Here is a 23,938-nt window from a genome sequence, read left to right as displayed (position 1 = left end):
ATTCTAAATCTCTTGACGACTTGGCAATATAATCATTCTGGCCAATTATCCAAATAATAGGTTTAGGACTGAATTGGCAAATTTTCATAAGGTTTAGAACTAAATTGAGCTCTTCCCAATGGAACTCATCTTAAGTTTCAAATTAAAAGGTTTAGGACTAAATTGACAAATCATCAAAAGGTGTAAGACTGAATTGACACAATTGAAAGGTTTAAAGACTGAATTGGCTTGCATACATAAAGTTTAGGACTTTTTGGACAATTATCTCGCAATTAATGTATCTTAGTTAGCACATAACTCATCGACTAAAACTTTTGAGTGAAAATGAGTCCAACTGGATATGTTGACGAGCTAGGACTTAAGCTAACTCATGGCCATCTTCTTGAGTAAATGTTTCGAGCTAAAGGTATCGAGCTTCTTCTACATACTCCCAACACGAGGAAAGAAGCAGAGACAACGGAAAAGTGATAGATAGATGATTGATTCAATTTTAGATAATCTAAACCCACTAGAGTTAGCATAGTTGATTGAGACGTCCGAGGAGATTCCCAACTCTGGAATCGAAGATTCCACGTTAACGATTTCCGGCCAAAATTAGCTAGAAGGACTACACAAATTTTCAAAAGTCTTAGGAATAAATTTGCTAAATTGAAAAGTCTAGGGCTGAATTGGCACCGGTACAATAGGTTTATAACTTTTTAAGTAATTTTGCCGATGAAAGCCATTACGTCGACATTCAATCCGTCTGAACAGTTGAGTTTCAATCCATCTTGGATATCCCGATGTATATCTATCATTGTATAAGATATTAAAAATTTCATCTTTGTCCGATCCAACCTATATCCCGTCCGATCCAACCTGTATCCCATCCGACAAAAAAGTCAAGAGACCAAACGCGGCCTAAATCTTGTGTAAGACTGAATTAATCCAATCAAGCTCTATACGGAAATGGGGCCTTAAAATTTGGGCATCTATACGATTAAAGATCTAAATATTCTTTGACGTAGGTTCTCTGAATTGAAGTTAATAAATGGCGTTGGCCAATTACTAGGTACGATGAATTGGTTCATATTCAAGCTTCTCTATTTGTTTAGAGTACGATACAATAATCTTAGTAATTGCAAATGCAATGGAGATGTTTCAATGCAGGAATTGTTGTGTCGTGTGGGAAAAATCATTGTGATATAATCCTTGGACTATACTTGTACTACTAGCTAAGACTCAAACCTAGCATTTCAAAGTCTAAGGCGTTAATTTTCAAGAGATTTCCGTGAAAGATCATGGAGGTATTGTTCGTGGCTTATAGACGAAAGAAAAAACTTGATGTTATAGATTGTGATAGGTTGAGGATATTTAATTGATCTAGGATGGCTAAATACAAAGTTGAACCAACTTCTTAGACGAAACGTGCCAGGTTATTGGCAAAAAAAGTCAAATCTTTTGAAATAAGAGTGTGACAATGTATTAGAAAAAGAAAAAGAAGGAAGGAGGTATTGAAATACAAGTGTGAGTTGTGTTAGAAAAGTTCTACATCGAAAAATTTGTGCGGGGTGAAGTAATTAATATATCTCAGTTGGCACATAACTCATCGGCTGAAACTTTTGAGTGAAAATGAGTCAAACTGGATATATTGACGAACTAGGATTTGAGCTACCTCATGGCCACTTTCTTGAGTAAAGATATCGAGCTAAATGTATCGAGCTTTTGTTGCATACTCCCAACGGGAGGAAAGAAGCAAAGACAACAGAAAAGTGATAGATAGATGTTTGATTCAATTTTCGATAATCTAAACCCATTAGAGTTGGCATAGTTGATTGAGACGAATGAGGAGATCCCCAACTTTGGAATTGGAGATTGCCCACTCAAATATCGCTTGCTGCATACAAACTAATCTAGATCAGGCGGGCCACTGTGCCTGTATCTTAGGGTCAAGCTACATATTCGAAAAGACAACTATATAATAATTTATTGATGACTTTATTGAAAGTGAAGAGGAAATTAGGAATGAGAAGGACAAGGGTAGAAACAATTTTTAGAGTCATTTAGCAACTTCTTTCACCCTCATTATTCTTCAATTAATTGAACGCAAGGGCATGAAAAAAAAAAAGGGGAAGATAAATAAAGAAATATTTACCATGATCCGGCTATAAATTCCATATAAATGCCCACGACAAATTACATAAGCATCAATTCATAGATGAAGGGGGGGTCCTCAATCAAATCTTCACCAAGTTTGGTCTGATAATTTGGTCACATGTCCCTCCACAAAGATTACTTATTGATCAACTTGGTATTTTTTAATTAATCAATCTCTCCCAAGATCAAACCACTATCTATACAAGATCATCCAATCTTGAAGATCCACCCCCATTTTTGCAATAACACATTTCCACTTTTGCTTCGGCGACTAGATTGTCATGGAATGATCCCTACTAGAAAGGGGCTACACATTGAACGATGACTTTTTTGGGCACCTGAAGTGTGTTCTTAGAAAGTGGAAATCTTCGTGTCTTCCATTATGATCTCTTGCCTTACAGGCTCCCCACCTCATCCACCGCACCAGCCAACAATTTCCTGTTCCTACGTGGCATTTAGCTATACCAGATTTAAGTTCGGCCCATGTGACCGTCGGGCGACGCTAAAGTTTCACGTGAAAAACGTTGGAATGTAACCACAACCATTTTTTTGTTTATCTTGCTTCAAAACTTGCCCCCTCCATGGCTAGTCCTGGCCTTTGAAACGTCTCTTTTTCTATATTGACCTTTGGCAACTACAAAAGTCAACTTTTTAGGCTCCAAACTCACTTTTTATTGGTTGAGATAGCATCGGAGTTAAAGTTCAAGTTGAGGATGTGAGCCACTTCAGTTGAAAAGCATCGTCAAACCCAAAAGTCCCATGATAGTTCAAATCTAATTTCTTATGCATTTCACGAAAACGTGATCATAATGGGAACGAGATTGGACACCAATTTGGATAGAGAAACACCTCTTCCTAGGGTGACCGGTACTTTTGCTACTTTACATTAGGACCATTTCCTCCAACCACCGTTCTGATAAGTAGATTACAAGTGTGGATGCTGATCACATGCTAAATCAACTAATTTTAAATGTAGGTGATGTCCGTGATCTTAACCCACCGACCAGAATGGCAGTTGAATGAGCTCTAGGGGTTGGAGGAAAATACGGCCCTTGATTTTCCTCCAACCCCTAGAGCTCGATCAATGGTTGTTATGTTTTCCCTCATCCTTAATTAGAGGAAACTTCCTGCAATTGGTCTTTCGATTGGTGAGTTATAAATATGCACATCACTCGCATGTATTTTTAATTAGGTTTGTATATGGATGATGTCCATAACTTGTCATTCCCATTGATCAAAGATATGGAAAAATATGTTAAATCTAAAGTTGATTTGTTTTCTTATCCTATTAGATTTTCTCTTTGGTCATCTTATTTACATGCTAAATGGGAATGCGGTGGCTCAACATTGCATCATTGACAAAACAAAAGTTCTCTGGGCGATCTCCTAGATTTCTATCTCTAGAGAGATAGGAAGAAGATTATACAACAAGGAAGTCCAAGAGCTCCCGTGGAACCAACTTTCACATAACAAAGTTTTTCTCACAACGTCTATCTCGATATCTCAAATGCGTACTAATAGATAGTAGGTCAACGTCGATTGAAACCGGATTTATTGACTAAATTAAAGATCTTAGACTGTGTAAGTTGGATCTCACGTTCACGCAAGGGATTGTTCTAAGAATGTTATCCTCATTGACAATATTGCAAATGACTGCACAAAAAAAAGAGAGACATTTGCAGCAATTTTTCTCTTTGCCATGCTATATCTTCTTCAAATCATGTCCTAGCTGACGCAGAATGGATATTCGGTCAAATGAATGAAATCTAAAGCTGACATTTTTTGTGGGAGTTTCAGGGTGAGTGGATGTACAAGCAAGTGCCACCAACTTTGGATCAGGATCCAATGAGAGCCAAGTTACAAATTAGACAGAATTGGGAGATTTCATATAAATTGAAGTGTCCTTTGGTTGGGTTAATTTTGGTTTATAAGACATCCAACGTGTCATATGCAAAATTTTCTACCAAAATAGGAATACCATTAGAATTAGTGGATGACTTTCATCGTTGACTTTGCATGTTAGCATTCAATAGCTTTTAAAGATTTGGATGCTTAGATTAGGAAAAAGTCTAATTTCAACTATAATTCACTTTTTGTCAAAACCCTAAGGCTATGTTTGGTAGTCCGGATAGGATAACAAAATATCATATCCGGTATTTGGCAATGTCTTCTAAACCGGATAAACCCAAATATAATCACAAGGACCCCTACCGTGCATCCATCCTTGCCTCCAACCACCACCAATCGTGATCACTGTCCAACCAACCGTGCTCTAATGACTAAGGGTGAAAAGGAGAAGTTATACGTCACATGGCCATCACTAAGAAGAACTCGAATACTTTCAGGAGTGCATTCGAAGGATCTTGTTGTCCACAACATAGGCGTGTTCTCCCTTGTTACTCGCTATCCCAGTGCCATTCACTGGTGGATCTCTATCCACCATCTCCGCCCCTCACTACCCAAAATCGTCGGCTTTGACGTCAAGTGGCACCTGAGCTTTGCGTGCGACGTCCACCATCACGTCGCCACCCTTCACCTCTATATTGGCCATTGTTGCCTCGTCTACTAGATCGCCGTGGCTGCTACCTCTTCGGTCACTTCGTGACGCCCTTTGTGACTCGAGGCTTGTCTCCGTCGACATTCGAATTGCCTATGATACAATGAAGCTGAGCGAGGACTACGGTCTAGAGGTGGGATTGGCAATGGATCTGGCGAAATTGGCAGGGAAGGAGACAAACCGGAGGGAGCTAGAGAGAGCAAGTTTGAGACGCTGGTGAGGGAGCTCCACCAGTGAGATTTGGATATCGCAAGAGATGGTGCTGGACAAGTGAGATTTAAAAAAAAAAAAAAACAATCTTTTCTTGGATTGCAGCAAACATATGATGGGATTTTCTACAATTAAGAAGATATTTGGAGAATTTATAATCCGACCTTATCCTACCATCCCAATCCAAATCCAGACTAGCAAACGTAGCCTAAAGGAGTTTCATGGTTTTGAAATCTTTAGAATCTCGATATTTTCTATGAGAAACTGGAATATGATAAGGCATCGCCGATCACTCTAATTAATAAACTTTTGTGCTTGAAGTATGACAATGCGTAAAGTGTAAGGAAACAACGACATCAAGAAGTTTAGGTTAACAGGGTGAGACAAAATATTACACCTAAAGTTTTTAATATAAACTTTTCGAATTTCCTTTGCTTAAAAATCAGAAAAATTGTGGGACCTAGAGGAAGCACATTCAGCGCTACGATTGAAAAGAACTCCTATGAGTAATTGGAGGAGTCTCGATGCTTATCTTCCGGTCTCACATAAGTAAAGCTACTTTCTTGAAATTACACTGATGTCACATTGAGGCCTAGTCTTTGCCAGGCCCAGCCCATCAAATGAGCTAAAGATTAAAACGCATCAAGTTTATGATTAGGTCTACTAAGTATGATTCGATAGAGATCATATAACATGTAACTACTCTTTCGACTATGGAGCAAATGAAAATGTGCAATGGTCGAGGCTTGATGACCGATATAGACTCGAAAGGAGCTAACGAACATCGGGAGTGCTTGAGAGACCTGTTAAAGAACCCGGGTCATTGAGTCCAATTAAAGAGCTGGCCGGACTCGAGACCCGGCCGACGTCTCCAATGCAAGCCCATGACGTCCTGCTTAAAACACACACCTGCCCAAGAAACATGAAGACTTGGAAGTCAAGGCATCAACAGAAGTAAGATTTTTTTACTGAAGAGTAACTGATTGTATAGCTAATAAAGCATAACTCTCACATCTGAACTGAAGTGCCAGAGAGCAATGCTTGGAATCTTATTACTTTTTCAGTGCTTTCAGTAGCCAAGTCTTCTAAGCTGAGTATAAAACTTCCCGTTTTACTTACTAAGCATGAGAGAGAGAGAGAGAAAGAGAGAGAGAGAGTTCCTGGAAGCCAGAGTGGATGACATTCATGTCCAGAAGTAAACTGAGACAACTGAAAACAAAAGAATTTCTCAAATTGTACATACAAAACAAGAACAAATACTGACACCCGTGCTATGGGCATGTTGCCTATAAAATCCTTCTCTACCTGGTAAAAAAACTATGAATCTAAGTCCTTCAATTGGATATTTTACCCCTTTCTTTTGTTCGAATGAAGCTATTTCGTTTTCCAATTTTAAATATCTTCTTCAGGGAACAACTCCTTGAGCAAAGGAGAAATCCACTGAATCTGTATATAGGTGATGTCCCAAAGATCATCATCTTCCTTCTGCACCAGGATCTCACTCTCCTTCATCTTTGTGATAATCTTCCTCAGCAAATCAGGGACCAACTCCTTCAACATTGCGGACTCGCCATATGGCCCCAAATTAGCCTTCATGCAGGTGTCCATCCTCCTCAACACTCCGAGCCAGAATGTCCGAAACCCGGGGCTCTCTGAGATCTGCTTCAGGAACTGCAGGTACACACTGGCCAGGAGCTCCATGGCAATCTTCAAAGTCCCTTCCATGCTCCGCATCTCCCGCTCCGCATTCTCACGCCGCGAGTACTCCAGCATCTTCTCATGCAGGTCGTCGACCATTGCAAAGATCACAAGGTTGAAGCAGTTTATGCAGTTAGTTGAGGTGAACTCAAGGTCCTCCGCTAATGCAAAGCTCCTCTGGAGAGAGAGAATGGCGTGGTTCCTAATCTCTTCCCGGCGGGCCAGGCTCGTCTTTCGCAGCGCCTCACCTAGCTTGATGAACAGGTTCAGCGAAAAGTTTGAGGAGCCTAGGCCTTTTAAGTTGTCCTCAATCGAGGCTGTGCTGTAGTTATTTCCCACATCGGATAATCCGTTCCTGTGCCACTGGATCAATAGATTCACGGACTCGGACAACAGGTCCAGTATTTTCAGGTTCTTGTCGAGCGGACTATTTTTGAGCGCCACAAAGCCAAATGCACAGTCGATGCAATATGCGTAAGTCGTCCTTGAAACATGTGTTCCATCAGATAAAAGCATGATCAGAGTCTCCACTCCTTGGTCATACGTCTCCGGGTGTCGGCCGGTGACGGATAGCAAATGGAGGACCGACTTCCATCCAAGCTGGGTTTGTAAATTCGCAGGGTATTCGATGAGGATCCTGCTAACTGATTTCGTTATGACCTCACCACACGTGTCGAGAATTTCCTTGTCGAGCTTCCACATCAAATTGATTGACCTGAAGATAAGCTCCTCGGAAATGCTGTCCTGTTGAGGCTCAGCAAGGAGCTTGAGACAGACTTTTAAGAGACTCAACATGGCCTTTTCAGCGAACGGAATTGGAGAGAATAGAGGGAACTGTGCAACCGTTAACAGATTCTCATGGAGAGAAGCCCAGAATATAGAGAATCGATGAATGTTGGCCAATGCGATGGCAACGATCAGTTCCCAGCAGAACCCAACCGTCTCTTCTTCTTCAACCGGCGTGCTGAACTTTTGGCCTTTACCAGCGGCTGCAAATATTAGGGAACGCCCGAGGTTTAGTATAGCCTCATCAGGAAGGCTCGAACTGTTTGTAAAGATGTTCCCGATCCGGCATTGCCTGATAATTTTCACGTTTTGTTCGAATTCGCTCAAACCGAGACTCAGAGATTCTTCCGCGCTGTCCAGGGAAAGAAAATGCGAGAACCGACCCATCATGCCGTAGTTATGCTGTGCGCCGGGTCTAAAATCTTGGTTAGGGTTAACTATGCCCGACTCACATTGCGTATCCATTGCAAGGTCCGATGATGAAGTGGAAGAGGCATCTGTTTCAACCACCGATTGTGGAAGTAGCTTTAGTCTTTTCAGCTTCAACAAGCAGTCGATAATATTCCTCCACGCCCCACGAATCGAGGACCCAAAGTTGTTTGCGATGGTAAAAACAGCGAGAGTTGCCATTCTTGGCTTTAAATCATGGCTAAAAGCGAACAGAGTTTCTTCGGCAGAGGCGTACGGGTTCAGGAACGTGGTGAATTTGCAGAAAGAAGCGAGGAGCTCGTCGAGTGTGTCTTCTAATCCATATTGAGCTATTCTAGCTATTGAAAATAACCCTTCGACACACTCGTGAAGAAACTCATCCTCATCGGCATGCTCAAAACACGCACAAAGAGTTGCCACCGATGGTCCTGCAATTGTTGCGAACATATCCCTGCCCAACGTACTGTTAAACTTGCACTGGACGTAAGGATGAACGGTCTTTGATCTGTTCATCAGTTCTATCCATCTGCTCGGGCTCATCTCGATGGAAATTCCTGATTGGCCATAGAGCCTTATTGCATTACTCGATATCGAGTAAAATAGCTCCGAGAGGTACTCTCTCGGGAGATCACTGCCCTCGTTAATCCCTCTGTTGTTTCTTATGAACTCCTCCTCTGTCATTTTCTTCTTCACTTGGGGATTGTGTTGGTCAGTGTTGAGCATAATGAGAGAATAGCAAAGAACAAAAACCGCATCCTTGCTGACAAAAACCTCAGCGGACTGCTGATCGAAGAACCTCTCTGAGAACGCCTCGAGGACCCGCTGGATCTTCTGAGCTTCTCCCGGTAAACGGAACGTCTCCAGATAAGTTCTGAGAGCCGTGTCGAGAATCATGCCTGCGAATTCAAAAGTGTCTGTGAATTCCTTAAGGACTCGAACATGGAATTCATCCGGGTCACCAAGATAATCCCCGATCATGTTCTTATCGAGGCCTGCAGTGTAGCGGAAGAAGAAAGCAAATGCCTTTGGATCCATAGGGTCATACACCAGGCGAGAAAGCTTCAGGTACTCTATACCCTTCCTTTCGTCACGGTTAAAATGGTTTCCCGCGATCATCATTTTCCGTTTCTGTGCTTTCCTTATTCTTGCCGAGTCCACCCAGTTCTCATCCTCATCTTCGAATTTCTCTACCCAAAAGGGTCTGTATTCTGTGATTTCGACTGCATGTCTTGCTAACGTGCCCGAATTCTCTTCACAGTTGATGTTATCTGCAATGTTGTGAATCACTATAACGAGCCCTTCGAACGCTTGGATTTGTAAACTCGTCAACGGATTAGATGTTGGAAAGGCATGCTTGCACAGCAACTTCCCCATTTCTTCAAAGACATTTCGGCAAGTGACGTTGCAGTCGTAGTTCACATAGGCTTCGAATATGAAACTAGGCTGCCTACAAAAGTTTATGATTCCTTCTATTGCAACTTCCTGGAGTTGAATCGAGGTTGCGAACATTGCGACTCTCAACAGAACAAAGCTGAAGAAAGCCTCCAACTGCAAACGGATAAACCTGAAAATTTAGAACAAACAGCTCATTTATCCCACGACTTTCATCATTATACAGAAATGATAAAGATTAATAATTCTTCTAAAGTCAGAACCTGCGTAGGAAATGATAGATACTCAATATCGTGCTGCAAATCATAGCCAAAACTAGTTGGCTTGAAGACATTCCGTAATGGATCAAATGGTGAAACAAGTCATCCTGGATCATTCTTAAAAGCTTCGGGTGCTTCGCGACTGCATCTCCACTCAAATCGATCGCAGAATTGATTAGAACCAACGCAAATAGCTGGACATCTTCATCGGTGGTGTGAGATGTGTTCCCTTCTGTTTCCACTATTTCCACCACATTCAGCAACGAGCACAGGAAATGAAAAATGTCTACTGTGCATCTAACTCCATATCCAGAATCCAAATTACCACCGACATCATCGGTCTCCGACTCGGAATTATTTTCCCCATCCCTACCATCGATCTCAGGCAACCGTGAAAATATGATCTGGATCAATTCGTGCATCGTGTACCTCGCGTTTCGCTGAAGCAAATCCCCTCTGCTCGCAGATTGTTGCACGACTTGAAAGCACGTGTTGACAATGGTGCAAACGGCTTGATCGGGGAGAAAAACCGAGGCCCGATGCTTCATGATGCCTGCAAGGACCTGCAAAATCCGCATCATGACCGCCTCTTCGGACCCCGAATCAGTCCTCTCGAGGCGGCAATTCACGGTCGCGGTGACGATCGAGTTGATCGCGTCCTTCGCGCCGTGCGTCTTCTCGTCGAACATTTCCAACTTGAGCATCTTCAAAATCGACGAGAGGGCGACGCCGGTGGCGGCGGCTGGAACCTCGTCGCTCTGGACGACGTCGAGGAACGGGGAGAGATAGATCGAAGGGTCGATCGCCCGCCATTCCTGCTGGGGATTGAAGATGAGGGTGCGAAGGGATTTCAGGGAGTGCGCGATCGAGGAATCGTAATGGTCTTCTTGGGTAGGGAGGAACGGGCCGGCCGGGTCGAGGGGTCGACGGATCACGGCGAGGATGGCGCCGACCTCGGTGTTGAGCATGCAAGAGAGGCCGAGCTCCTTCCGCTTGGATCGGGGGCCGGGCTTGTCCCTGTCCTTGCATTGTGAGGAGTCCTCTTCTTCTGGAGCTGGCTGGGTTAGCTCTTCTGCCATTTGAGCGCTGAGGGGACAGAGAGAGAGGGACACAGAGAAAACAACAAAAGAGAAAACGGTTGAGATTTAAAAGACGGTTGGAGATGAGAGGACTAAGGAGTGCTGTGAACTCTTGGCGGGTAATTCTTGGAATGGCCCCATCTTCTGTGGAGGACCACATCTGTCCCCCAACTTTTCCTCTCTCTCTCTCTCTCTCTCTCTCTCTCTCTACAGTGGCATCGCTCTTCTATTTCACAAAAATTTACCTTTAAGAGCGATGTTAAGGCTCCGTTTATCGTGCGAAAATTTTTTTCCGGCATTTGGATCGCTTAGAAAGATGAGCCAACAGAACATCTATGCTTAAATTCAGGAAAGTGATTTCATCTTTAAAAATCGAAAATCATTACAGCACGGGAAAACATTTTCCGTTAACTTAATGCTCTAAGTCTAGTTCTATACGCAAGGAAAAGAGCTTATAACTAGATCATCTAGACCGGCATATTTTGTAATCTATATTACGACGTAGTTGTGTCCCGACGCCCAGATCATCACCTTGCTTTCAAGCCCCAAAAATCCATTAGCATGCGAAAGATAAACGAGGCAAATTCGGCTTAGACGAAAGCCGATAGTTTAAGGGGCTACGGAGAAATGAAGATGAAAATCAAACAAAGAAACGGGAAAAACAGAACTAATCTTCATGATTGAGGACATGACAAAGGTGACGAACACGAGATTTTTTTATTGGATTTTTTTCTCGCGAGATCAGTCGGGACGTAAATTTGAAAAAGAAAGTTGACCAATGATGCGAGTAAATCGCATTGTTTCAAGTACAAATTAACTTTTCTCCTGAGCAATCAGATCATACATTTCGTGCATCATTGTGATGCACAAGCACAAGCACATACAGTAAGCATTGCAATTACGGACACAAGTGCTTATGCACATTCGCTCCGCAACGCCTAACATAAGAATAAGTAGAATTACCGCAGTGCCTGACCCTGATCCAAGACAAGAAAATTTCGTATTTACCATAGAAGTAAACCGGTCAAAAGCAATTCACAAAAAAAAAAACGAACAAATCTAATTTGACATAATTTCACTGAGAAAACTAATAGTTAGAGGTGACGTGAATTATGCTCCGCCAGCATGAGTACGTTAACAAAGCTGTAAATCTGGTCAGTCGGAAAAGCACTATTCATCCGGAGCCAGACCACGCTATAAGAAATGCAGTTGAGATCACTATCCAATCCACAACACGAAATCCTCGAATTTGCTCATCCACTTCACGAGAATGGTTATAAATCACATAAGGTCATACTTACAAAATTTACATTAGCACCAGCCCACGAGTCATGGTTACTTAGGAGACGGGTACAGGCTCTTCAATTCGTGCCAGAGGCAAAAGAAAGTGTCGAGAGCATCTTCATCGCCATCCACATTATGCCCTCCAGTTTGTGCTACAGATAGTAGTGTCTTTAGCCACTCTTCATGAAGGGTCGAAAACTCCAACCTCTGCTCGCTTGATTTGAAACTTCCGCCAACCGACATCTTCATAAGTCGGCCAGCCTTCGAAGCAGATTCAACCACCTGTTGCGGAATTCCAGCCATACAAGCTACTTGCAAGCCATAACTCTCAGGACATGCCCCGGACGAAAGCTTGTAGAGGAAAACCAGCTCCTGGTCGCTCTTGGAGTGATTTCCACAGTTCGACTTAAGAGCACAGGCCATGTGTTGCAGGGTAACGCGTGGATGAGAGCCAAATTCCTTTGTCAGCGGGTGGTAGTGTGTTGCAAACAATAGCCGGCAATTAACCTTCTCAACAAGATGCCGGAATACCTGACGAGATATTTACCATGGTTCTGAGTGAAGGCTATAACATATGTATGAAGCAAAGATTCTTTGCAAAGAATTTTGCAGCCCTTTGTCTGCAGAACAATGCAGTTTAGATCCATATCCTGGTAGAAGTTGGTAGGCAACTCGTGGAGCTTATTAGCTTAAAAATTCACACAAGTTTGGGATTAATAGCAAGAGATTGTAACTCTAGTATATGATTTGCACTCATCTAGAACTAGTTATGGCCGCAGATGATAAAGATTGCTTAGTCCGCATACGTAGCTGTACTGGATGATGGGTGAACAGGCTTTACGATGCATGACACTCGTAAGGCAGGAGAGAATTCTTAAATTTCATGAAAATGAGCGGAGACCCTAAGTAATAGATTACTGGAAGTAAATAATAGAAAAATAAAAAATCCCAAGGCCAAGGTCTTACAGCATAAGCAATGGCATAACCATCAAAAGTGCTTGTCCCTCGACCAAGTTCATCAAGAATTACAAGAGAATCTTCAGTGGCATTTTGAAGAACTGATGCTGTTTCTGTGCACTCAACAAAGAAGGTACCTGTCGCGGAGAGAGAGAGAGAGAGAGAGTTATGATACAAAACCTTGAAGATTCAAAAAAGTGCAATACGAGTCGTTAATTGTTGGTCATATGCTCTTTTGTCCCACCGACAATTATTGATTCACAATCCTGGGGAAAATCTATTTAGTTAGTAGACCCATCAGTCTGCTCAATCTTCCTCAACTTTTACCATGAGAGTATAAATCACATGCTGAGGATCCACAATGAGTATTTCTCAATTCAATAAGTTGATTTGATCTCACCAACCGACTGGTTCCGCGATTTCTTATTGGCACAGGCATCCCAAGGAAGTGAGAGAAAGCCCACTCCCCTAAAGATTTATGATGCAGGTATCTTGACTTATGTCATTAGCAAGGCATAAGGAAGAAAGAAAGAATATGTGCGATAGCCTCACACACAAAGTACCACTTAGTCCCTGATTCGCCATACCCAGCACATAAGCTGTTTCGAGACTTGTAGATTGAAAAATAACAAGTTAAAATCAGATGATACTGATATTTCATTAGAAGGGAACTTACTCTCGCCAGCCATTATCCTATCAGTGGCACCGAGCCGTGTAAAGATGATGTCAACTGGGGAGAGTATACACCTCTCACAAGGAACATAACATCCCAACTGCAAGTCAACAAGGTAGATCAAGAATCAAGAAAAATGAATTCAGAACTTTAAGGTCACAGTCTCACAGATTGCTATTTTCATTTTCATTTGGAAATGACTTAAGGCTCTAAAAATATGTTTTAACCTTTCTTAAAATTGTTTGCATCTAAAGACATATAAAAACCTTTTTAAAAAATATAACTAAAGACTTCGAACAGCTTATTTTTCATGTCTTGTCCAGTTGTACTCCTAAAGTGAGGACTTAAAAACATGGACGGAAAGGCTATTTTCACTTAACATTAGTCTCTTCCTCTTGATCTACTCATCTCAGCACAACTGTTCTGCGAATATTCAGAAAAGAATGCAATCAATCGTGTTAAATTTATTTTATGTATTGTTTGCCTAATTGCTACCCTTCCTTTCTTTTGTTCTTCTATCAGATATTTCATACTTTCAGTGAAAATGCAGATGTGTGTTCAGATCTGTCCAGCCTACAATTTCACTTTATTTGATAGAGCTCCAAAAGGCTTCATTGAAGGTTCAAGAAGCTTTTATTAAGCTCCTCGAACAATTGCCAAGACTATTTCAAAGATTCAAGGTAGTATCTTGCTGAAGCTTTGAAGCTTTAGTAAGGCTTCAGCTACACCGAAGTTCTATTGAAAGAGCAGCTAGCTCTTATATGAAGAGGAAAAGATACAAAAGGAAAAGCTTCATATATACTTGTGTATTGGTGAAAAAAAAAAAAACAATGCTTGCGTTTATGGGGGACCTCGTGAGTTTTGAGAATGATATTTTATGTGACAGATAAATTATGTGTCTACTAGATTTTCTTTTTCAACCAAATTTGAGATTAGACTGAATTTTGTAATTTTTTCCATCTCATAAGAATTGTGTTTGAAAGGTATTTTCACAATTTTGATATCCTTCAGGAATATTCATTTTCTTCTACCAAGTTCTCAAAAAATAGTTATTTTAATTCCTGTTTCCCAACAAAACAAAAGAAAACCTTTTTCCAAAAACCAAAAGCAACCTAAAGAGCTTTGGAAATGCAAAAGCATCTAGCGATTAGTTTTCTTGCATTACATATAACTTTGTACTATAACTAACCTGGGCAAGTATAACAGCAAGACATGTTGCCCTCAAAAGTGTTGATTTTCCACCCATATTTGGTCCAGTCAACAACAATGTATGAGGATGATAACCATCTGTATCTTCACCGAGAAGTATGTCATTAGGTACTGGCAATCCTCCATTCTCAGCTAAGGCAAATGGATGCCATAGCCCTGTAATCTTAAGTATTGGTCCCTTGGCCTCTGGGCTGAAGCACATTGTTTTTGATTGAGGCAAAATGACAGGTCGAGATGAAGCTCCAAGTGAAGATGTAGCAGTGAGTGTAAAAGATCTCAATACATCAATACAGTTGATGGCATGAATGACAGCAGACCATTCGGGGGCTTTCTCAACAAATAACTCAATCAGAATAGAAAGTGTTTCAGCATCTGAATCCGTTACATTATGGTCCTGTTGTCAACACAAATTTGAAAAAGATAGCAATTTTGAGCAACATAAATGGTTTCTGCAGAACATACCCCAAAAGTATATCTGATAAAGTTAAACTGCGAAAGACCAATTAGTCCAGTAGCAAATTACTAGCATAGAAGCAGAAAGGTCTTTTTTCTCTGGAAGAGAGGAGACAAAGGGCTAAACTTGTCTGGACTTGGGTCAATATGGATCGTGTCAATCACAGCCCTTCATCATGTGGGTCCCATAAACAAATTTATGGTTGTGATTGCATATGGTCCATGGACCATTGCAAGTTCCTTTCCGAAGACAAGACAGTAAATCTAGGAATTAATGTCAATTAAAATAAAGAATCCCTCTTGAGGAATTCCTTAGATTGGATGGGCCAAACCGAGTACTCAAGTAGATGTATGAGGACATAAGTAATTCACTAGATATTTTCTTCTGTCTTGTTGGCCTATATGGTAGAAACAGCTGGGAGGGCCGGAGAGGCAATGGGTTCTCCAGTGGCAGATGTCAGCGGTTTAAGTATGCTTATCTCCAACTCATATATTTAGCCTACATTATCTGATAGAACACCACTTTTTTCCAATTCAGCAAACCCCACTAACATACCAAACCTCAAAAATGACTAACTAATCAGTCAGCTGTTAGATTGTCTATATAAACAGTTCGTGTATACAAAACATTATGTATCCTATTAAGAAACATTTGGCATGTCTCCCAAATTAATTGAGATAATAGTGAGGTGCACACTTATAAGGAAAGTTTCAAACATAGACAAGCACGATAGCGGAAGGAGATGGACCTGGTACTTTGGAAAATCACTATCAATGGCTGCTTCAAATTGGGTGAGATACTTATCGAGCCCATTGTTACCGCCTAAAAGTGGAATGTTGAAGACTTTTGACAGAGATGAGCTTATGTTCCTTTCTTCCTGTAATACCATTAGCAAATTCACTGCAGTCCGCATGCCTTTCACAAGAGACCCAAACAATTTCACCTGACAAAATAATATATTCAACGCATCAACTGTTTAGAAAAATGTGGAAAAGCAATTAAGAGATTGTTTTCGTTTCTTCATTATCAACACAAAAGATAAGGAGTCCAAAATATTTAAGCCAGCTTCTTGCCCATAAGGCCTGAGAGTCAAGACAACAGACACTAACTAAGCTGGTTAGGCATTAACCATGTATAATAATGACCTAAAATATAGCAGAGGGTACGGTTTACCATACAATGTACCAACCTAATTTCCAATAATCAAGGTTCACCCCAAACAGAAAATCTTATAAAGCTCATCGTCAACTTACCAAATTTTTTAGTAACTTTAGCCCAACCAACGGCAGTAACAAGGAGGCTGATAACTGAACGCTGGACTTGACCCTCCCAAGCAGCCTTTCTAAGTCTGGCAGTTTGTGAAGATTTTGAGCAATAAGAGACATTACTTCCGGTTGTGCAGCTAGACTGTCAATGACATTGAGTCTATTATTAATGCTCTCTACATCTTTGAGGGGATGACAGATCCAGTGTCTTAAAAGACGCTTCCCCGAGCAAGTTGTACAGTTGTCAAGGTACTTGTATAATGTACCTGAAAAGAAAGCAGATCAGAAGTATAATGCAGACACTAAAATTAATGATCGAAACAAATGTAAGAGTGGTACATTTTGTGTGCAGAAATGCAGTACATAGAATGTTACACTGAAGTAATTACTTACCTGATGTACCACCATCCGCACTGTTGCTGAAAATCTCAAGATTCACCAATGTCTGCCCATCCATTCTGAGGCAACCCTTATACACCTCATAAGGCGTGATATCCCCATTTTTCAAAACATCATCTAACTGCAAGACAACACCGTGAGTTGTAAACATTCAGAAAGAAGCATAAGAAGGTTATAGTTTTTCATGTTAAATGGCCATGATAACAGGCTTACCATCAACCTTGACATATGATCGATAAGACCACCTAATGCACATAAGGCAACATCATGTCGCACTACACCATCAAGAGCACAATTCGACAAGCTGGAACACCTCTTGAAGTAGTCTTTTGACTGAATCAAATTCATAACATCAGAAGAATTTGGGAAACCAGCAACCGGCATTACGGGAGTCAGTTGCACTGCCATATTGCCTGCAAGATAAAAACCTTCATAAACATTGAAGGCATGGTAATGCCCCTCACCATTACAAGGCTAAGGCGAGCATTAACATTGGTGGTTCCATCTCACACTTGACTGATGAGAAATTCGGAAGACAGAAACAAGTAAAGAAAAAGCAATACAGAAGAAATTTTTTTTCCAATATAACAGGTGATAAATTATCACGCAGAAAGCACACATCATGCCCTCCGTTAGAAATACACATACCAAGTTATACTGTTCATATTAGGGCTATTTATACAAGATTTTGTATTAATATCGTATCTAATATAATAATTTTGTTTAATGGGTTGTGCTATCTAATGAGAAATCACAAGAATACTATGCTTGTTTCCATGAATATGAAATAAAAATAAGGACAATTTAAAGGACATGAAATTAGTTCAAAATCAAAGTATTTTACCAGAGTATAACACTCTAGGTGTTTTATTCGTGTATAGTTCGGTCTACTCCAAAAGAACAAGTATTTTTTTGCTAGTTGAGTGAATGAGCGGGAAACTGAACTTCAATGAATAACATACATACAAGTATTTTACGTAAAAGTACGATCATTTACTAACAGAGGTCATGCTAGAAATTTCAACAGCCTTCCAAGTCTAATGCTTGTTTATCTCACCCATTAATGCAATCCAACTTCTCATGCCTTTTTATCGGATCAAATACCTCAGCAATATTTGCTTGCTTCTCACACAAAAGTTTGAAAACAACCAATGACGGCCATAGACTATTATTATGATTCACGTGATAAAGAATCCCGCAATCATTTTCAGCATACTTTTGCTCCAGAAAGTAAAACACATAAGTCAATACTGCCTATAGGGGAATGTAAGTTTCATCAAGAATATTATAGGACAAATACAAAATGGATGACAGAGATCTGCTCAATCCTGTGAGCCTAATGGTTTTGACATGTTAAGGAACCTACATTATTGGAATCAAGCAGGACACTGAAGTCCTAAATCTTAAGTCAAATTGCTTTAAGATCTATACTAAGAAGGGTAGAGAAATTGAATAGCAAAAGGTCAGGTTCACCATCTCTCACCTGTCAATGAGTACTTTCTGATTGCTTTCAATGCTTCTTTTGATAAACCTGTAATGTTCAGAGAATTCCGCATCATGTTTAATAACATAAATTGAACTCTTCCCAGCCCAAGGAGGAAAATACAGATTAAGGCACTCCTAGCAGGTGCCAATGCAAACTGACAAAGCTCATTACCGCCAAAGAAAAAAAAAACACACACTGTAAAAGAGAGAGAGAGCTTACTTCTGCTCTCATATATCACTTCCTTGGGTGCTACCTGCAACCAGATTTGGTTTAAATGAGTGATATAGTACATGCTGAGAATAAGAAGACAGAAATGAGTACCTGCATCAACAGAGCCCCCAACGCAGCACAAGAAGCATCATCATTAATGGAACCAACCCAAAACTTCAGAGCAGCACAATCAATGAAAGCAAAACCATAGGCAATTGAACTGCCATCTTGTCCATGCTCCCCCTAAAACAAAATAGGGTAAGAACACCAACTTTAGAAGCAACCTCACAATTTCACGTGCGGGGAAAATTTTAATAGCTACACTACCATCGACAAATTATCTAACAACTTTGTTTCATACCAAAATAAATTTCATTATCTGATGAGGACCTTTAGAATCATTTTGTTGATAACGAGCCTCATCTCCACATTGTTTCCAGGGATGAAAGTTATTGATTAACATAAAATGCATTACGACTAGCAAAGGTTGACTTCATGCCCAATTCATACATATCAGAGAAAGCGTGAATGCAAAAGTCTGCCTCTATGCTTCAGTTTTCATCAATGGCACTATGAAGTGCTTATATCATCTAGCGATAGAGGTGTGCAAATGAAACAAATCATGGGAGTATCCACTACTAACAAAGGAATAAGATTAAGAAGCAACAAGCAAAAGCAAGACAAGATAACACATATGCATCAACCTAGGTTACAAAATTTTACATCAAGCAATTACTAACCTCTTTTATTGCAAGAAGATGAACAGCATCAGGGCCAATGTTGCTATCCACTGAGGTTGATGGAGTAATCACATGAACCAATTTTCTTGAAATTACCTAATCCATGTGATGCAGTAAAACACTAAGGTGAGCACTTGAAGTAAAAGGAAGTGCAGCACACCAAATCGAACCTCCTTGCCCCGAAGTAAGAGATAGAAAATGCTTCATGGATTTGACATCAAGAACTCGTGACTAGAAGAGAATATCGAAAACTAATAGCACACTCAAGCTGGTGTAGTAGGCAAATAGGTGGTAAGTAGCTCATAGAACTTACTCAGAAGGCATGACAACAACAGACCAGTGCACCATCCATATGAACCAGTCACTTCACTATCTGAGCATCCATTAGAAGATTTTACATCTCACTCTTCTACAACACTAGTTTTAATTCATCTGCGCAAAACACCTAGTGAAGGCAACAAGCTTTTCAAAATCATCACATATTCTTGCCCTGAAGAAGCAAACGGTGCCTTCAATCTGACTTGCATTCCCGTAATTTGCACATCATGCGTTCTTCAAAGGCTAAACTCGGTGAAAGCTTCTTTCCAATTAATAGCAGAATGCAAAAAAGAAGTAGAAAAGAATGGAATTAAGAGGTGAGCAACAGAAGAAAGTTCAGGTCCTTGTCACTTCTTGAATATACTGTCATATCGTCAAAATTCCAACTCAACAACTTAAACTGTTAGGTAGAAAGAGACTATATGTATATGAGACAGATTACCACCACTTCTCACGTGCAGACCAAAAGAAGAACAAAATATGAAATTGGCAAACGGGAAATAAAACAGACAAGAACCACATGCCAACTGAAATATTATATGAGGTATGGAAAATTAAGACTTGGCTCTAATGCGTCCCAGAGAGTTCAACCCAAGAGACTAATTTATTGGGTAAAAGGAACCTATATGTATATAGAAGGCAGACAAATCCCATGAACAAGTGAAGTAACTATGGGATTCTCTAACCCATATGCTTAAGCCATTTTATCGAGCATACAGTGAAGGAGAGTGCATTATCGCAACCAATCTATGGTTAAAAAAGGCCAATATAGATACGAATTCTTCCTAACCTTCAATATGTCCCATCAGTTCATCATCCTCAAGTACAGCAAATAAGGCCACGTTACAGACCATTTATTTGAAAACATAAGCAAAGAAGAGAAACGGGACACTTACAGAATTTGGACCTCTGGCTTTTGCTTGTGCAGATGTCTCCACTTGCTCCATTCGTCCAACTTTATATCTTCAAAAACAGACACAGCAAACCTAATATACATTGATGCAGGAAAAGTAGACATGCAACACAGCACCAGATAAAGGTGTTCATCCTAAAAAGAATAGTCCATTATAACGTAAAGAGGATTCTAGAACCTATCAACACGGTGACTATGTCAGAAACAGATAAAGAAAACTCACTAATAACACAAACTCCTAATATTTTATCCATAAAGAAAAATTGGGGCAATTGACTAGGCTACATAATTATTATAGAAAGTAGGCCATTTTCTTACCCACGAGCAACCAGTTTCTGAACAGCATCGTCGATTCCACTCTCGGAGATTCCAACCTGGTTAGCAGGGTAGAGAAAATGAATATATCAAATTAAGCTCACTACTTTCTTGAGTAAATTGCGCACTTCTAATCGGTTCACAATATATCTAAAATGAGTTAAAAGATTCATCCAGAATACCTGCCGACATTTTCCAACACCACTTAATGTAATCTTCCAGTCAAGCTCTTTGTGACCAACGTCTGCATCCAGTTCATACAGCTCATAAAACTTTCCCTGCATCAAAAAGCATTCAATACCTTTTAGACATATGAGACCAAAGAAATATGCTGAATCATTACTAGAATTAGAGGGTGAATTCTGATCCAATAGCACAAGATGATTAAGTGACCCAAGACATGTCAAAAACTTAGGCAGAACTTGAAGCACATAGAGATTGGAAAGTACAAATAACTTTTCCTATGTGGAACAGATGTCTTGCCTGACATGCACCTAATGCACCAAACAAATATCAATGACTCTTTTTTATTATCAATTTTCAGTGAAGTGTTCTCCAATTGGAAATCTACAGTATGATCTAAATAATGTAGTATGAGAAGCAGAAGAAACTAACCACTTTAAAGAAAAGCACAACATCCATATATTGACATTTAACACTCCAATATTGTCTCTGACTAGCTGACATCTTGCTCAAAGCCTCAGGAGGTATGTAAAGCGTCCGCTTGTCATAGAGAGGATCATCAGGTCTTCTTCTGTTACCATCCCTAATTCGAGAAGGATCAAGCCATTCAAATTTGCTTGTAGGATCCTGTGTGTCTTTCTCATTCTTATTTGAGGGTTTGCAAATAGAGTCGGGAAGAATTTTCAACTTTTTGCCAGGATTGAAAGAGGATGAGTCATGTTTAGACTCGAACTTAGGAGTTTCCTCTTGAACTCGCTTAAATCGAGGCACAAGGGGTCGAACACCTGGTGTTTCGGGACCAAGAATGTCACTATCACTTTCAATTTCCATGAAACATTCATGATCGACCTTCTTGTTGAACTTGAAGTCATTGTCCGTTCTAGGATGTTCGCTGAGGTCACCGACTTTATCAAATAAAGGGGAAGCCTTAGATGTACCATAGTGCGACTGCGAATTGTTCCTGCAAAATATAAGAACGCAACTTTTAAGGAGCTCAACAAAGAAAAAGAAGCTAATTAGGGAAAAAACAAGTATCTATATATGTATGACAGTTGATGGACATAGAGGCATCACAATGCGCAGGATCAATATCAATACAACCGATGAGAACAAATAAAAGTAGCCCTTATCCACACACGCCCTCGCCAGGCACAAAAGGAAAAAATCCATAGAAGTTTTTTGTTACAGGAGTTATGGCGTTTGTTTGCCTTAGATCATTCCTAAACAAGAGCCTTATGCAGACTTAATACCTTCCTTGGAATGCAATGCAAGCATATGGGTTCTGACATTATGTGGCATAGTCAAAGGGATGCGAAGGAACTAGCACATCACAAGAATTTCAACCTACAGCATTGCTAAAGCAGGTATCACGTCATAAGCCTAAAATAAATTGCTTATCGAGAGACCGTAGCTTCGCAATGACACAGCTTGAACATAGGCCAATCACTAAAAAGCAAATTTTCACAAAATCAAACTAACATCTAGCTAAGTTCTATCAATGTGGTTTTCTCGCCAGAACACAGCAACCAAACTGAAAAAAAGAGTAACGCATATCATCGTATTCATCTCCACGCTATTCCTCAAGCTTAATCCAAGCAGAAACCCAGCTTCGAGCAAAAGTGCTCGCTAAAATTAAACGAAAAATAGAAGCAATACAACAAAGCAGAAGCACCAGACGACATAGAAAAAAGCATCCAAAAAATAACAAGCAAAACATCCCCGTCATTTCCCCGATGGATAGGGAAAACGCACCGATCGCTCGTCCTCTCCTCGCCGTCGACCCTAACGAACTTGCGCATGATGCTGGAGTACAGGGAGGGACCGCCGTCCTCGCCGCCCGACCGGAGGACCTGGCGCGGCGCCTTCTCCGGCGGAGTGTCGGTGCCGCGCACCTCCGCGGACGAGCCGGCCGCGCAATCGCCGGGGGCGGCGGCGCCCTGGAGGCCGCCGGAGCTCCGGCCGTCCGACGAGGGCCTGAGGAAGGAGAGGATGGACTTCTGGCGCTGCATCGCTGAGGTTTCTGGGCGCAGAAATGGAAGAAGAAGAAGAAGAAGAGAGAGAGAGAGAGAGAGAGAGAGAGGAGTGAGAAGAGGAAAGTAAAGAGTGGAACTTTGAGCGCGCCAATTTTAGCGCTCCCCGATTTTTCGAGGGCAGCGCCCCTCCGGTCGGACCGTGTTGGACCGGATAAAACCGAACCGGTTTTAGTGTTTATTTTTTTTTTTTTTTTGTTAATAGCACGAAAAACCCCGGACCGGTATACCTGTGACAAATTTACCCCCACCCAAAAACCCAGACCGGTACACTCGCAATAAATTTACCCTCCATTAGTTTATGTTAAATTAGATTAATTACCATGAAAAACCACAAATCAATATACATGTGACAAACGGAGGGTAAAAATCCAAACTGATACATCTATTAAGTATCACATGTCATCTAACTCGATAATTTGACGGTAAAATTCAACGAAAACTAACGATGATATATTTGTTACAGGTGTGTCAATTTGAGATTTTTTATGGTAGTAGATATACAAATTTGGGATTTTCGTGATAGTAACCCTTTTTCTTTGTTAAACTTTTAGTGCTTTTCTCGTTTGTTGATTTTGTGTATCACCGAGCGAGCACTTGACCGTTCTCCATCGGTTGTGGCGGTTGTCGCCATACCTCGCTCACATCGGATGATTAATAGAGAGAGACACACACGGGTCTCCAATTTGAAAGTGATCTCAGAAGAATGCCCATTTACGACGGTTCGAATTCATGCGTTAAGCAAGGCAAACAAACACACATATCACTCAAAATAATTCAGTGCGGCGGCCTGTAAAGCCCACCTTCGACCTTCGCGGCTCCTTTATCTTTCGATTTCCTTCTATTTTCGATCCCTTGCGCCTTACATTTCCCGCCAACTTACCCATGAGATTGTGCAGGTCCATAAATGATTCTACAACTCCATACTATTCAAGTCCTCAAGGATGAACTTATC

General features: G+C 40.8%; 2 protein-coding genes across 2 annotated transcripts; both read right to left on the bottom strand.

The window, feature by feature from the left end:
• Positions 1–6,064: 6,064 nt before the first annotated feature.
• LOC115690464 (ARF guanine-nucleotide exchange factor GNL2) lies at positions 6,065–10,556 on the bottom strand. The gene is made up of 2 exons (XM_030616803.2): positions 9,472–10,556; positions 6,065–9,380 (listed from the first exon to the last, which is right to left on the bottom strand). The coding sequence occupies exons 1-2, from the start codon at positions 10,545–10,547 to the stop codon at positions 6,296–6,298; spliced, it is 4,161 nt and encodes a 1,386-aa protein (XP_030472663.2). The 5' UTR covers positions 10,548–10,556; the 3' UTR covers positions 6,065–6,295.
• A 1,231-nt stretch (positions 10,557–11,787) lies between these two features.
• LOC115690463 (DNA mismatch repair protein MSH7) lies at positions 11,788–23,030 on the bottom strand. Its single transcript, XM_030616802.2, has 17 exons — positions 22,706–23,030; positions 21,386–21,914; positions 20,953–21,048; positions 20,774–20,829; positions 20,439–20,505; positions 19,225–19,320; positions 18,596–18,727; positions 18,494–18,527; positions 18,272–18,319; positions 17,002–17,201; positions 16,783–16,909; positions 16,378–16,655; positions 15,873–16,067; positions 14,651–15,064; positions 13,465–13,561; positions 12,798–12,925; positions 11,788–12,362 (listed from the first exon to the last, which is right to left on the bottom strand). The coding sequence occupies exons 1-17, from the start codon at positions 22,960–22,962 to the stop codon at positions 11,883–11,885; spliced, it is 3,234 nt and encodes a 1,077-aa protein (XP_030472662.2). The 5' UTR covers positions 22,963–23,030; the 3' UTR covers positions 11,788–11,882.
• Positions 23,031–23,938: the final 908 nt, after the last annotated feature.

Source organism: Syzygium oleosum, unplaced genomic scaffold (genome assembly GCF_021117445.2).
Source record: "Syzygium oleosum isolate NSW1041296 unplaced genomic scaffold, Sole_v2.1 Sole_v2.42, whole genome shotgun sequence".
NCBI lineage: Eukaryota > Viridiplantae > Streptophyta > Magnoliopsida > Myrtales > Myrtaceae > Syzygium > Syzygium oleosum.
This window is presented reverse-complemented; position numbering and strand designations above follow the sequence as displayed.